The following is a 14,952-nucleotide window of genomic DNA, read 5'->3' on the forward strand; positions in this document are numbered from 1 at the left end:
ATGGAACACATTAGCACAGGGAGTGTGAGTCAGGCCCCCCGGGGCCCAGCCCAATGGGACTGAAGGACCTTATTAGTGAGGTAAAATCTCTCAGATGAGTGGCCAACCCAAGGTCCTGACCCAGTTCAGTCAGACCAGATCCCACAAGTATGTTTTTTTTTTCCAAATGGAAAGTGAGAGAGAAATGTAAAGAGATGCTAGAAGAAAGGAAAATGGAGAGCAAGGGCCCTCTCATAGTGTGCTTGAGGAATGGAGAAGAGAAGAAGCAGCATTCTGAACAAGCTCTTAATTATAAGTAAATGGAAAGGGAATTTATATTCTTTCAGTTCTTGGCTTTATAAACCTTTTAGTATATAATTTTTAAGAATGACTCATATTTTAGTTTGTGTTGGACTTCAGACATGACGGTTCACCAGTGGGACAGATTACTCTGTAAAATTGGCATCTCTAAGCAACAGGAAGGCCTATGTGTGGCCATGTGTGGGCTCTTTAATCCCTCTATATTAGCCTTTGATTGTGTCCAATATTTTCGAAGGACAGAAAAGATTACAGATATGCCTTGATGAACTCTCTTTCTGTCTGGATCAATACAGATTCTTGGCTTCTAGATTTGAGTGTGACAGCTCATTTCAATGTGTTTGAGGTTCTGGAATTGAAAAAAACTGCACCCCTCAAGAAGTAGTTCAGCTAAAAGAAGCCATCACAGTGGAAGTTGGACATTTTGTGGTCTGAGGAGTTTTAGAGCTCTTCAAAGTGGTTTCAGGGACCCCCAGGGGACCACAAGGGAGTTCTAGGGTGTCTAGGCAAAAAAAAAAAAAAAAAAAGTTAGAAATGCTTTTTTAGGGCTGTCATAATAATGAAATGTGATATTATTCATTTTTTTTTAAACCACCAAATTTGATCATACTACATTAGTGAACATTTGAAGTGGATCAAAACCTTTCATCAAAGTCCTAAAATCAAAATGTTTTCTTGTCTTAGGACAACTTTGATTAACTTTTTTGGATCCACTGTTGACTACTGTATTCTGCTTCCAAAAGACAAAAAGCAAGGTAACATGAAGGAACAAAATATCTGGATATAGTTTATGGGTAATTTTAAACAATACATTTTAATAGATTTCAATCTGAATTTTGACTTTTTGCTTAATCTCAGAAAATGTTCACAATATAATATAAATGAGTTTTTATACATAAAATTATTTTATACACTTTATAGTTGCACTGTAGCTCAACTTTACGAGATACCAATAAATATCAGACATTTAGCCCACTTTTATCCAAAGCAGTGTTCAGTGCATTCAAGCATTATTTTATTAGTGCGTGTAAACCTGATTTTTACGTTGCTAGCACCATGAGACCAATGCAGCCAGAGGAACGTTTGTTTACAAAGCAAAGTAATTGAAGAGTGGGCTAAAACTTTGAAAGTAAATGTCTTTGAAAACAACATTGAAGTCTGCTTTTAGCATCTAGCTGTTAAAGGGGAATCACACATCTAATTAATATTAGAGTTCAATTTATGAGAACTTAGTGAGTCACTGAGCAGAACGAAGCCTAAAGCAAAAATCACTAGACTGGAAAATGGTGTTGGAAATAAGGACATTACAAAGAGTACCCAATCTACAGTAGCCAGTCCTTGAAATATCTAATAAGACAGTCTTTAAGGTAAAGAAGTTGTATACATTTTGCCGAGCATGCATACTCTCTCTGTGATGTATAAAAGACGCACTGATTAAGATTCTCCAATGCAGCTGATTTGCATCTCTCTTTTTTCTGCTCTTCAGTTCCATGGTTGCTTGGAGACCAGGAAGAATGCTGGGATGTAGAATGTGGATCCTCTTCATCCTTGTCCATCTCACAGTGGATCTGTCTCTTTGTACACCAGCAGGCAAAGGGCTCACCCTCAAACTACTGCCCAGATCAGTGCCCCGCCGGCAGCTGCACCCTCTGTCCACTCGGGACACGCTCACCGGCCAGCACTTGAGGACTCTGGGTGTCTTGCATCGTGGCATTCCCCCTCCCTTGCCATCACTAGGCAATCATGGGGAGCTGTGGGGCACCAAATTGTGGGGGCGGAAATACCATAGGTCACTCAAAAAACGACAACTTTGCGCGGAGTGCCCCTCTGACAAAGGGAAGTCAGTTGCATTACCAGAGGAGAGTAAATCTGATGTAAATCTGCATTTATCTCGCTTACGAAGGCAGCTGAAAGGGAACGGCTTTGACTCCCTGGAGGGGAGGACCACCACAGTGGCAGGATTTATTGACTGGGGCCCTACAGGGGCTGACGAGGGGCTTGAGGAGGAGGCGAAAGTGACCCCGAGTCCCACCGCCACCTCTTTAGCCCCTTCCACCACCACAGTTACCGTCACTAGCACTACCACACGCAGCCCCCAAAGGACGTATGCGGTGATTACAACTGCACATCCTAAGAGGCACAGCACCACACAGCCAAGCAACTCCCGAGTGACTGCCAAACCACCGAAACCTTTTGGGGAGACACCAGGTAGGAAATAATTCCGAATGGAGACTTTTTCTTCATTTAGCTTTTGCCTTTTAATCCGTGTACGATAATTAATCAGCTTATGTTTCATCATGTGTTTTTTAATTCAGAGGCAGCAAAACAGAGATATTTTTAGGGGCCTGTTTAAGGTCATTCATGAAAATGACGCAGAGGTCTTTGGGTCTCAAGCCACAATGCAGTGCATCAAAAACACTGTGTGGGTTCTTTGAAAAACCGAGGGTGGAAAATGCTCACGAAGCTGTAATTGGCACACAACTGCTCGGCAATTTACAGGAAAGAAGGTGGTTGAATTGTCAAAAGGCCAAGAGCATGCATCTAGCTAGCTTTTTTTGGTGAAAATATTGGCTTAGTCTTTAAATTTGGCTGTGAAAAACCTCAGCTGCTGTATAATTATGGAAAATAAGCAAATATAGAGAAAATAACAATTTGCTGGTGTTGAAAGTTAATAGGCTATTTTGAAAGTTTTGTGAAAGTGGAGAGTCACTTTTGCTTTTTGTGGCTTAAAGTTTCTTAAGCAGGCAGAAGAATACATTGACTTTTGAAATAAGTCTCTTATAAATCTAGGCTGCATTTATTTAATTAAATTCACAGAAACCTGAATTTTAGCAGCCATTACTCCAGTCGTCATTGTTACATGATCCATCAGAAATAATTTGAATCTACTTTCAGTTACAATTCCTGTTAACACTTAAATTTGAACGACAATTTTCAATTCAAATTCAGGAATTTAACTGGAATTTAAAAGGCTATTATCATTTAAATTCTAAATGGCCAGCTCATTTCATCTGGCCAGTTTTAAAGGCAGCATAGTTTCCTTTCTGCATCATTTGCTGTTTCTGATATTATGCAATATAGTGCATTTTTTCAACGCTCAGTTTCTACAGAGAAATAAGCATCGTAATCATCTCTAAATCTTTCTTGATGTTCTGGAGCCCCAGAAGCCTGAAACCAGTTTTCATACACAAAATGTTGCTTGTTTAGTCATTAACTGACTAGGCACAGAGGCAGCAAGATGGTTTTAATGTACTTTTGCAGTTACATTTATCATCTTTGGCTCCATTGCATAATCTAGGCCTTGGTACTGCATGACAGAGTAGCCTACATATGGCAACCTCAGTATCCGTCAGTATTTGAGAATTCTGGGGAGATTATTCTATTCTCTGTCCTAGAAAGATGATGATTGGCATTAGCTCTCATGTTTGCCATTAGGCTGCAATCTGTCCTCTGTGTTTGGTATTGCACAGTATTAGGCTAGTCATCCATTCAGTGTGAAGTCCTCTGGGTAGATCAACTATTGTGCTCCATAAATCTGTGCAAAAGGGGAAGCGTCTTGACACTTTCTACAAATTGGCTTGACACTATCTGTGTTTGCGGTGCACTGAGATCTATTATACTGTTCAAAGTAGGCAAAAGTTTAACGCACAATTAAGTTTACCAAAAGCGTGGTTCAGTGCAAGACATATTAAAAGACTGATAGCATGACCCCTAAAAATGACACTTTGGCGATTTGCAGAAAAAAAGCCTAATTCTACACTACAGATCTGCAGTACTGCGAAGTTATTCATCTTCACAAGTTTTGCACATTAGCATGCCATAGATTACATTAGCTGCGAAATATATTAACAGTAAAGACTCCCATAAAATTAGAGTCATGGTGAGTAATATACAAGCAAGAACAATTTTACGACTCCCCTGAATGGAAACTTACATACATCCATGCATGTCGAATTATATTTCAGCCCAAAGGTCAACCTCCAATCAAATATCACGGCCTCATTAACCACGGGAATGATTAGCAAAATGAAGTCAATCTGAAGTGACGACAGCAGTGTCATTACATCTAAAGGCCAGAATGAGGTTTCCCTTAATCTATTAAGTGCTTTGCAAATAATCCTCCTTCATTTCTTCTGATCTTTATAAAGGCTAGGTGAACGCAAAATATCATTCGCACCAAACTGACAGTTCTAAACCACATAGTCTAACACTAGTGGAGGAGATTGTAGAGAATTATTTCTAATATAAGTCTCATTAATGCCGCTATATGTTTTCAAAAATCATAATGATTGTGTCATTTCTGAGCCATCAGTAGCATCAAATAGAATTGCAATGCGCTTCTTTGAAAGGCCTAATTGGGTTATTTTTATTATTATTTATTGTAAATTAGTTTTGCGGTTCTGTTTGGTGACATTAGTGATGCATGACTTAAAAAGTAAAATTGTTAAAATGGAAGGATTTTGTGCAATGTATTAAATAATGTTGTTGCATGTTCTGCTGAATTAAATTAAAATTAAAAAGGCAATGGCAACTAGCTGGCTAACACTGTTGAGGTTTTGCTAAAATAGCATCTATATATGATACATAAAATACATATACATTTATACTTACAAAAAAAAGTATTAAAATAGCATCAATACACTTTTTAAAAGAATGACATATAAAATCATGTTGCTAAGAATAAAATTTCGTATTTTTAAAATGTCTACAATTTTCTCCCAGAAACTGCATTTCACAAGTAAGAACAATAAAATGGAAATTAACACATTAAAATTTGAAGTGGAAAAGCTGAAATAGTATTTTCTTGTAAAATCTCAAAAATCGAGCTCTGACCAAATTTAATTTCTGTTGTTCCAAAGATGTTCACATTACAAGAAGAATTCAGGTGTGCTACTTTATGCTAATAGTTTGCTTAATATAAATAATTTATATAGAAAAATAGCAACCCTGAGGTAGTGGTTCACATTCGAAGCTTGCTGTCACAGTATGTGCAGTAAGCAGTTAAATCTAATATTTGCTGCTTAATTAATTTGACTGGTTTGTGTTTTTTTGCTTTCTGTGTGTGGAAGCAAGTGTAATGGGCCCATACAGGCAACACCGCAGTGTTTTTGCATATTTGAATTATCTGGTGAATAGGAAGAATACCGGTGTTAATTGCAGTTTTAATACAACTGAGGCGTGAAAATTGAATAATTTGTTTGCTGCACACAGTCCGTAGCTGTCTTTTAAGTGCTATTTTGCCATAAGGGAAAAAAAATATTGCAAGTCACTCGTCAGTGACTCTAACAAATAACAAGCAACCTGAGAATATTAAAACTTAATGGAACTGCAGATGGAAAAGATGGCTTGTTGATTAGTAAATCCCTGCTGAATACAATCCTTCACTCTGTTCTACGCTGGCCACATGGAAAGAGTAGTCAACATCAAATGCTGCATGGTGTCTCTTGATGGTGTTAGGTCTACAGTATCTGAATTATCAATGCATTATGTAGTATGCTGCCTTGGAATGTCTTTCATATATAGTCTGAAAGTGAGTCCTATGTAGTGCCCTTAAGGCATGCCATAATTATCCATCTCTGTCAAGCTACAGCCGAACCTGTCTGATGAAACGAAATACCTATCAAGGTGAAATCCCTCTGCTTTTTCATTCAGCGAGCAGCCGGGGTAAATTTAGCCTTTTGCAAACCTGTACTGAACACCAGTACTAAACTGCTTCTGACATGCAAAGTAATAGGGGGGAAATAAGCAATGGGCTGTGAATACAAAACTGTGGCATTAGACATGCATACGAGCGGGTGTTCAGCGGAGTTCATTTCAAAGCATAGGAAGTGCATGGAGGTCAGTGGAACTCTTCACATGCCTGATTAAAATCCAGGACACCGACAGCATTAACTCCTTTCATTATGGTATTGTAGATGCTTTACTATCGGGGAATTTATTTATTTATTGTTTTGCAGGGCTCTTAAAGGGATAGTTAACCCAAAAAATAAAATGATGTCATCATTTACTCACCTTCATATTGTTCTGGTAGGACTTTCTTTCTTCTGTGCAACACAAAATAATTAATTTATAAGATTGTTTCAAGCAACCAGTTGAGAAACTGAAAACTGCTTCATTTTTTTTTTTTCTTTTAACCGTAATATATTTTTCAGGATTCTCTGAAATTTTTTTCAGGATTCTCTGGTTGTATTTGAAAAAGAAATCTTTTGTAACATAATGAATATCTTTACTGTTAATGCAAAATAATTAAAAGTATTAATTTATTTTCTTTTTTTTTTTCATTCCATACTTTTCAATGAATGGCTATCATAGTTTTCACAAAAATACAAAGCAGCACAATTTATTTTTACATTCATATCGATATATTCACTTAAAATAGTTAATTTAAATTGTACAGATATTTCACAATATACAGCCGTGGTCAACAAAACTGTTTAACTTTTATATATTATTTGTGAGAATAAGGGACAACAGCTGGAATCTCTGTTTACTTTCATTATATTGAAAAAGAGCAGCTTGGGCATTCAGCAAATATATATTTTATTTATTTGTTTATTTTTATAATTTTTAATTTCACCCAAGAAAAAAAGTCATAGTTTGGAACAAGTACAAGATTACATAAATTGTGTTTTGAATGAATTATCCCTTTAATTTTCCTTTAATAGCGAGCATCCGAGACAGCCTAGAAACCTTTCACTCAGTTTAATGATGAACTATATCAGGCTTTTCCCCAAGGACCATTGCTTCGAAACTGTGTGCAATGCATCAAGTCTGCTTCTCTCCATCAGCTTGGTGCTGACTAGACTATATTTTAGAGTCACGTATTAGTCCTGCTGGTGACAGCCTTGACTTTGTGGGTCTGTTGATACAGCACAAGGATGATTTTATCGCTGCAGACCAAACATGATTCAGCTGTTTACCCATCCATTTGTGTGTGTATGTGTCCATGTGTGGAGGGGAGGATTTAGTGAATTGGGGGCCCCAGACAAAAAAATAGAGGAATGGGGCCTTAAACATTTGCACACATTTTCTTAGATCAACATTGAGGTTTATTTTTTGTTGTGATGCTTGCTGCTACACAATGGTGCCCCATAGTTGTTACCAATGTTTCTACTTTTTTATTGTACATTGTAGTATTCTTTCGTGTTGTAGGGTGGGACCAAAAGATTAGTGAGAGCAGAATGAATGTGTCACAGGTTTTAAACTCAACAAAATTGTAAAATACATAAATCAAGAGCATGCTCACAGATGGGAACAAAACAGTGTTGGATTAGTTTTTTTTTTCACTTTTTTTTATTTTTTGAAGTGGATTAGAGCCCTGCATGGGTCTCAAATAAATACCCTAGTCCGTCCTTCTTTTCCTCCTTTTCCCTAAAAAGCTACCTTTTTCAGCTATTAAAATAGTAAAATTTTGTATGTAATGGAAAAGTGATTATATTTTTTGTTTAGTTTTTTTTTATGAAGTAAATGTAGGAAATTGTTAGGAGAATTTTTTGTTTTTTAAAATGTAAGTGTTTTTTTTTTTAAGTAACGGCCAGCAGCCAGCAGACTGAATTGATCATAGCCTATATCAGGGGTGGCAAACTCCGGTCCTGGAAAGCCGCAGCCCTGCAGAGTTCAGCTTCAGCCCTAATAAAACTTGCTTGTAGCTTTCTTGTAACATTTCAGATCTTGATTAGCTTATTCGGGTCTGTTTGATTAGGGTTGAAGCAAAACTCTGCAGGGCTGCAGCTCTCCAGGACCGACGTTCGCCAACCCTGGCCTATATGTTTGATCAATTTAGCCTTCTCAAATCATCACAACTTGCCTAAAATAAAATCTATATATATATGAAACAGTTCAAGCATATCACAATGTTAGTTTAAATGTTCCTGTCATTTCGGGCTTGAACAGGAGCGCTTCACAATGATGAATGTAAAATTGAATTGACTCACAAACTTGCTAAAAAAATATATAAAGCTTTAAATTACTACTTTAAAATGAAATAATTCTGTTCTGAATACCTTAAAATTTAAAGGATTTGCATATGATTTGCTTAATGTGCATCTCCTATGTGAAAAGCATTTTTAGGGGACCCATGGCTTTTGGGGGCCCAAGGCAGTTGCCTACCTTTGCCTTATGGGTAAGTCTGCCCTTGTATGTGTGCATTCAGAGGGGTCAAGGTATGGCCCAGTTAGCCCCTGCTGGTAGGAACCGTAATTACACAATCTAGTTCTACAAATACCATCTTTTTTCAATAGATGGCCAACCCAAAGAACCCACAAACAATCTACTATTTTAGACTTTGTATGTACAGTATACTTTTTAAAAGTTTAATTTTTTTTGTTGTTGTTTCAGAATGTTCTAAGAATTTATTGCAAATTTATTAAATGGAATCTCCCCTTAACGTTCACATAACAAAATAAATAATAGGAACATTAATAGGAACATTACCAAAATGTTCTTAGAACATGGTTGGAGAGCACCCATAAGCAAAGATGTCAGATTTTGAATTGCACATTTGCAACGGATATTCTCCAGGTATTATAAATGTCCTCAGTGCATACCGTTGTGATTGTATGTGTGTCTTTTGTCTCCATTTAAGATGCTAGCTTTACCATGAAGATCACAGATGGAGCCATCAGGTTAACGATGTGCGCGAGTTGATTAAAATGCCTTACAGTCCTGCTGCTCAGCACTCCAAGCTCGTTATCACCTCCCCAGGCTCAAAGGTTAATTGAACATTTAATAAGGAAAAGACAAAATTATGCATTTATCCAAGCCGGACTGTGCTTAAAAGTTAATGGTTGGAAAATGATATTTTTTGTTAATTTATTGAAATTATGTTGTGACATCCTAATAACTCAAAATAATGCTCTGCTCAATGAAGGGTGTTCAAAGGGAAATAAGAATTATAATAATTACCGGAGAGCCGGAAACATCTTTCTACAATCCACACAAATGCAGATTCTCATCTAATCAATATCTAATCCTTCTCCCTAAGAAAAACAACAGTAAATTCAAATTTACTGAGGGGCAATACGCGAGACCCAGGTATAGTCATAATCATCATCTGTGAATGATGGGTAATGTGTTACTATGTTACATTTCTCATTATAATCAGTAACTAATTAGTAGCTAATTACATGACATTGTAACTATTTTATGTAAAGTTATGATTTACTTCACATTGCTTTTAATCACCAGGCATATTTTTATTTTTTATTTTTTGTGCTCCAATAATCTTATTTATTGATTTACAGTTTAGTTTGATGATATGCTATACAGCATTGGCTATAATTAAAAGGTATGACTTCATTTAGACATGACATTTTAAAAACATATACAAGTATTATTTAGTCTAACTAAAATCAAACTTTTAAAGTGCATGTCAACATACTGACTGATAAGCATGACACACACTCATCAGAATTACAATACCCATAATTCTTTCATACTACAACATACACTACACGTAGTTCAAATCCTACATTTTGAAATTTTTCAAGTTTTTCCCATCATGGTGCATGGAGATGTTTTTAATTGCATTCATCATAACTCGAAAAAGATTATATGGTGTAAACATAGCATTAAAACATTAAATCATTTCATTATGACCTTTTTAAATAGTTAAAGACCTATGGAAGTTTGTCCGTTTTGTGGCTAGTGAAATACAGACATAAAATTAGGTCCCAAAGCATCTACTGGATGACCTTGTATTGTAGCAGCAGTACAGGCTTTGTGAGATGTTTTCAGATGCACTAACTTTAGATACAGTCGTTGCTTTAGAGTTATTGCTTTGATGTGTTCCAGTTTTATTAAAAGGCGACATTTGCCCTGTCAAAGGTGTGCTAAATTCACTCACAGGCCCCTTAGGGATGTGTCTTACCTGCATTGTAATACATGAACTATATTATGTCAGAAGTGCCGTCTTTCTCAAAACTGTTCATCCAATAGAGCCATTCAGTTTCACCGAGGTAAACCTTTTAAAGACGTGATAAGCTCACAAGGCCACTCTAACAGACAGCTGTGAAGTAGTTCCATCCAGGACAACTTCATTATCTGTTAAGTAATACAATCATAAAGTCTACTTTGACCACCTCTCCCTCCCGCACTGTACAGAACGATTGAATTATGCAGGGGAGCCTTTGACACTGAGAAAAGGCTTTTCGAATAATTGCCTTTGATCTTCTTGTCTTTCTATTTAGCTTTTTCCTCTCCATTTGTTCTGCTCTTGCTGTAAGGGTTTGGGAACGTTTTAGCACAGTGGAAGTCAACTGAGATTGACATCTTGACATCTACGTTAATTGGCAATCGTGAACCATCAGCAGGTGCGATGAGAGTTTTCCCGCGATCAGGTGGGGCGTGTGGGAGGACAACAAACAGAGCAAAGTGGGGAGAAGGTTAACACCCGGGGGAGGGAAGACTTCAAACCCTTTTCCCTCTTCTACAGATCCAGTGCAATCCAAATTAGAGTTGGATATTTGCAGTTTGTGGTTGTCGGTTGGTTAGCAAAGATTTTCATCAAGCCTGTTTCCACAAATCAATGAGAGAGGGACACTCAGCAGGAATCAACAACTCTGCGAAGAGAAAGCTGATGCAATCAAATGTAAATTCACAAAGAGCACAAAGATGTAACTGATGGAGATTTAGTCATTTTCACTGGTCTGTTTTTTTAAATAATGTACTTAGCAAAAAGGATTTACACATGAGAAAGCCTTTGCTTGTATTGCTATTCCTGTTATTGCCCATGAATAAGTTGCGATTCCATTCATAAATGGAACCCTCTCATTTTCTGTGTGCACGATTTTAAAACTTTTAAAACTTTTAAAATTCAGTTGCCATAAAGCGTAAATTGGGGAACTAAACACGTTTTGAATTATAAAGCTTCAGTGTTGTGCTGTGGTCTTTGTTACATCACACTTGTTTTGGAACATAGGGTACAGCACAAAAGAAGATATTTTAAAGAATGTTTCAACTGTTTTTGCTCATACAATGAAAGTTGTGGAGTTTTTTTCCACGACTAAAAAACTTGTTACTCGATAATTCATAATGAAAGATATTACTAAATTTTATTCAGCAAGTGTGTTCAAATGCAATAATGTGTCATAATATAAAAATTTTAATTCTTTTTTTATTATTATCATTTTTTTTTCAAACAAATGCAGCCTAGTGAACCTTGGGGAGAGACTTATTTTAAAAACATAAAAAAAAAACATAGCATAGCAATTCTTAAATAGAGCAACACAAAATGTGCAAAAATAATTGGCTAAAGATGTTTGTTCTGATTTGAAATCATAATACATCAAATAGAAAAGCAGCTAAAGGTACTTAAAAAGCCCCTTTAAAAGGTTCACAGGGACTTAGATTCTGAATTTGGCTTTCCGCTGCAAATCCCCATATTACAGAAAATGCATAATTGCTTTTGGAAAATGATTTAAAAATAGATTCCTAAACCCCGGAGATTCTGTATGCACAGAGAATATATGCATAGACTAATCATTTTTTAACACATAGTGAAAAAGAACATTTTTAATAGCACTCAGTCATCATGGAAAAAATGATTTTCTGTCTCCTCAAGCTGCTGCTGTCTGTCTCTCTTTCTCTCTGAGATTTTACTTCTAATGAAATTACTGCCTTCGCATTAAAACACATCGACTTCTTAGATTACTGTGAAAAATCTCTGGGATTTGTACCGAACAAATTCCAAGGTGTGATTTTGGTGAGACTGGTGCTCCTGTAAAGTCAATTTAAACTTGGCAGCCGCACAGCAGTTCATTTGAAGTTTGAAGGATCTGGATACTCCTGCATACAAATTCGGAAGGTCTTTTTTTTTTCGCTTTCATGTTCTTGCCTTTTTAATGTGCAGTCAAAGCAGTTGCTTTGCCATGAGTACTCCTCCAGCCAAACCACAACATGATTGAAAGCACTCAGTGAAGGCATCTCCTTTCCACTCCATCTCACTAGCCCTTTACAGCCATCTGTAGCTGCAGATGCCAGGCCTGGGCTGCACTAATAGAGCATTTAGCTGACAGATCCACAGTGTCCCGCTTCAAACCTCTAAATGTCCTTTAGGTGCATGGAGGAGTGTCTGCCTCTGTGGTCTCTGCTCTATGGGGCCCCAGCAGCACAAACTCATAACCTTCAGTTAAAATACTGCCCCCTGTGTATGTGTCTCCTTTGCATATATTTTCAAGGTCTGTCTGTTAAAACGGTGCTATTTGGGTTTTATATTTGTCCTAGATTTTTTTTTAACTCTATTTTTTTTCCACTACTGTCCTATTTTAATGGTAGTCTCATGACATTTCTCTTTGTTAGGCCTAATTTTTTTTTTATCTGGACTAGTTTACTCTGCTATATATCACTGGCCACTAGTGGATCTTTGTTAATGTGTTTGGTACATCCTGGTTCTACTTTTCTTTTTTTATCATAAAGGCAACACAGGGCATGTGCAATGACACAGTTTAATGTATTTCCTTATTCCAAATTAATTGGAATTATGGCATATTCCATTAATTGGATTACGAAAAATGTCTATAATATTATTGATTGCAGGGGATGTAGTGGGGGATTTCTTTTGTAGTGCAAAAAAGTACTTACTAACCTTTTTTTATTATTATAGTTTTTATATTCATAGTTATATAGTTTATAATTATCCCCCCTCCCCATTATCTATTTAGATTATTTGTCACTACTGTGATATTTTGTGGAGAGTTCAACAAAAGCTTTTACAGATTTTATTAAACTATGAATCTCTCCCATTTAAATTCAGATACATAACTTCAGTTATTATTAGTCATGATATATTAATTATTTTATTAAAAAGCTAAACATACAGTAAACTATTTTACAAACATAAACTGTATTGACTAATTGTAAAGAAAATTTACATTTCATTTTGAGTGGTGCAACATTTTGCTATAAATTAAACTATAAATGGCCACTCTTTTTTTTTTAATACAAAATCCCTAACAGATTAATATATATTTTTTCATATATTCGTGCAACCTTGAATACGCTATAAAATTTTGAAGAAAGATTATGAAAACAAACATGTTTCTTTTTTCATTGGAATTATATGCACTTATGACACCTACACGATAAGACCAGGAATTTTTATTAAGAGACCATATACAGTCAGTTTTGCATTTCATGTTGTATTTAAAAGGATACCAATTTTGAATAACTGTTAATTGAGCCTAACAGGGCTGTGTTAATCAGCCTTCTTTGAGCTCTTCAGTACAATTGAAACAAACAACACCCCAAAATAATTATTCAGCTTGTCCTACTATAGGAGTTTAATAGTATCTCTGGGCGTGAGGACTATATGTCTTTGCGGTTTGGGGATTTTGGGAAGTACAGTGCCTCTGAGGGTTGGGCTCTTTTGTCCTGATTATTGGCAAGGTGCCCAGGGAAACAAAGGCTCACCCCGAGCACCTAAAGCAAGGTGACTCCATCACTGGCAGAGTCAGGAAAGAGGGTGTCTGGTACCTCAGAGCCAGGCTGTTTTCCTCTTTTAACACTTTCCTTGATTAGAATTGGTGTGCCTATCTCTCTCCTTGCAGGTCCAGGTGAGACAAGGTGATGTACGTCCTGTACTCTCTTCCTGGGTGGCAGTAATAAGAATATAATGGGTGTGCATTTGCATTTGTCTACTCTGATATTAAATAGCTCTATATTACACAAATGTGATGGGTTCGGTGTGACAGAACAGGGGAATGAATCTTTGGAGCTCAAATCAATACATAAAACAACAGGCCAAGAAGCCAACCAGAGTTCTGACTCAGAGCAAGGTCGAGGACGAAGAGCTCGTCTCATAAAATTTCACAGATGCATAAACACCTGAATATATCACCCGACACACTCTCTCAATTCAATCTGCTGCCTCCCATCTCAGAGTGAGAGGAACGGAGCGAGAGAGAGAGAGGGAAATTTAAATAGCTGTCCGATATGTTTATGTGTTGGTGTAGCTGGGGGACTCCATGCCAAGGAGCAGTGCTCAGGCCAGGGACTGGGATAAAATTAATCCAGCTCTGACCCTGACGCCGAACACAGGGAGGGAGAGTGAGGAGAGCTTTTCACAGACCTATCTGCATGCTTCCATCAGTCATAGTGCCAGCTAAGCAATCAGGAAGGGTCAGAACATCAATAAGAAGTAAACGAGTGTCTGAACTCCTATGAACCCTAACAAATTCTACTCTAGGTCAAACAAGGAACCTGCCTATGATGAATCAAAACTGCTCTGGAACATATTTTTTCATGATCAGTTTTTCATAAAGCCTTGTTAGACGGATTGATTGATTATGAATAATTAAGAACAAATTTCATTATAATTAGTCGGTCTGCAACCTGTGCGTCATCTGCTTGTGTGGTCATTTTACAGTACTGCAGAACAATGCATTTCTACACACAAAACAAATAATGTATAAAGTAAATAATAGAGCTCACAGTGTGCAAGACGCAAAATGTAAAACAAAACAAAACATGATACCACTTTAATTTAAATGCTTTAACCAATCTCACAAGTGTGAGGTAACAGGATTTGCCCTTTTAGGTACTTTGACAGATGTGTGCACTGTTCAGTGCATTTTGCAGCTATTTCCATATACGTAAATGTTAGAAATGACAGCAAACGTCACAGATTTAACCAAGCAAGCGCAAGTCTGATTGAATGCA

General features: G+C 36.8%; 1 protein-coding gene across 1 annotated transcript in view; it reads left to right on the forward strand.

The window, feature by feature from the left end:
- Positions 1-14,952, forward strand: part of ajap1 (adherens junctions associated protein 1) — a 46,087-nt gene that overhangs the window by 18,886 nt on the left and 12,249 nt on the right. The window contains exon 2 of the mRNA XM_052562604.1: positions 1,784-2,505. Within this exon, the coding sequence (XP_052418564.1) occupies positions 1,784-2,505 (722 nt within the window). The remainder of the gene's footprint in view (positions 1-1,783; positions 2,506-14,952) is intronic.

This window comes from Carassius gibelio, chromosome B8 (assembly GCF_023724105.1).
Source record: "Carassius gibelio isolate Cgi1373 ecotype wild population from Czech Republic chromosome B8, carGib1.2-hapl.c, whole genome shotgun sequence".
NCBI classification, from domain to species: domain Eukaryota; kingdom Metazoa; phylum Chordata; class Actinopteri; order Cypriniformes; family Cyprinidae; genus Carassius; species Carassius gibelio.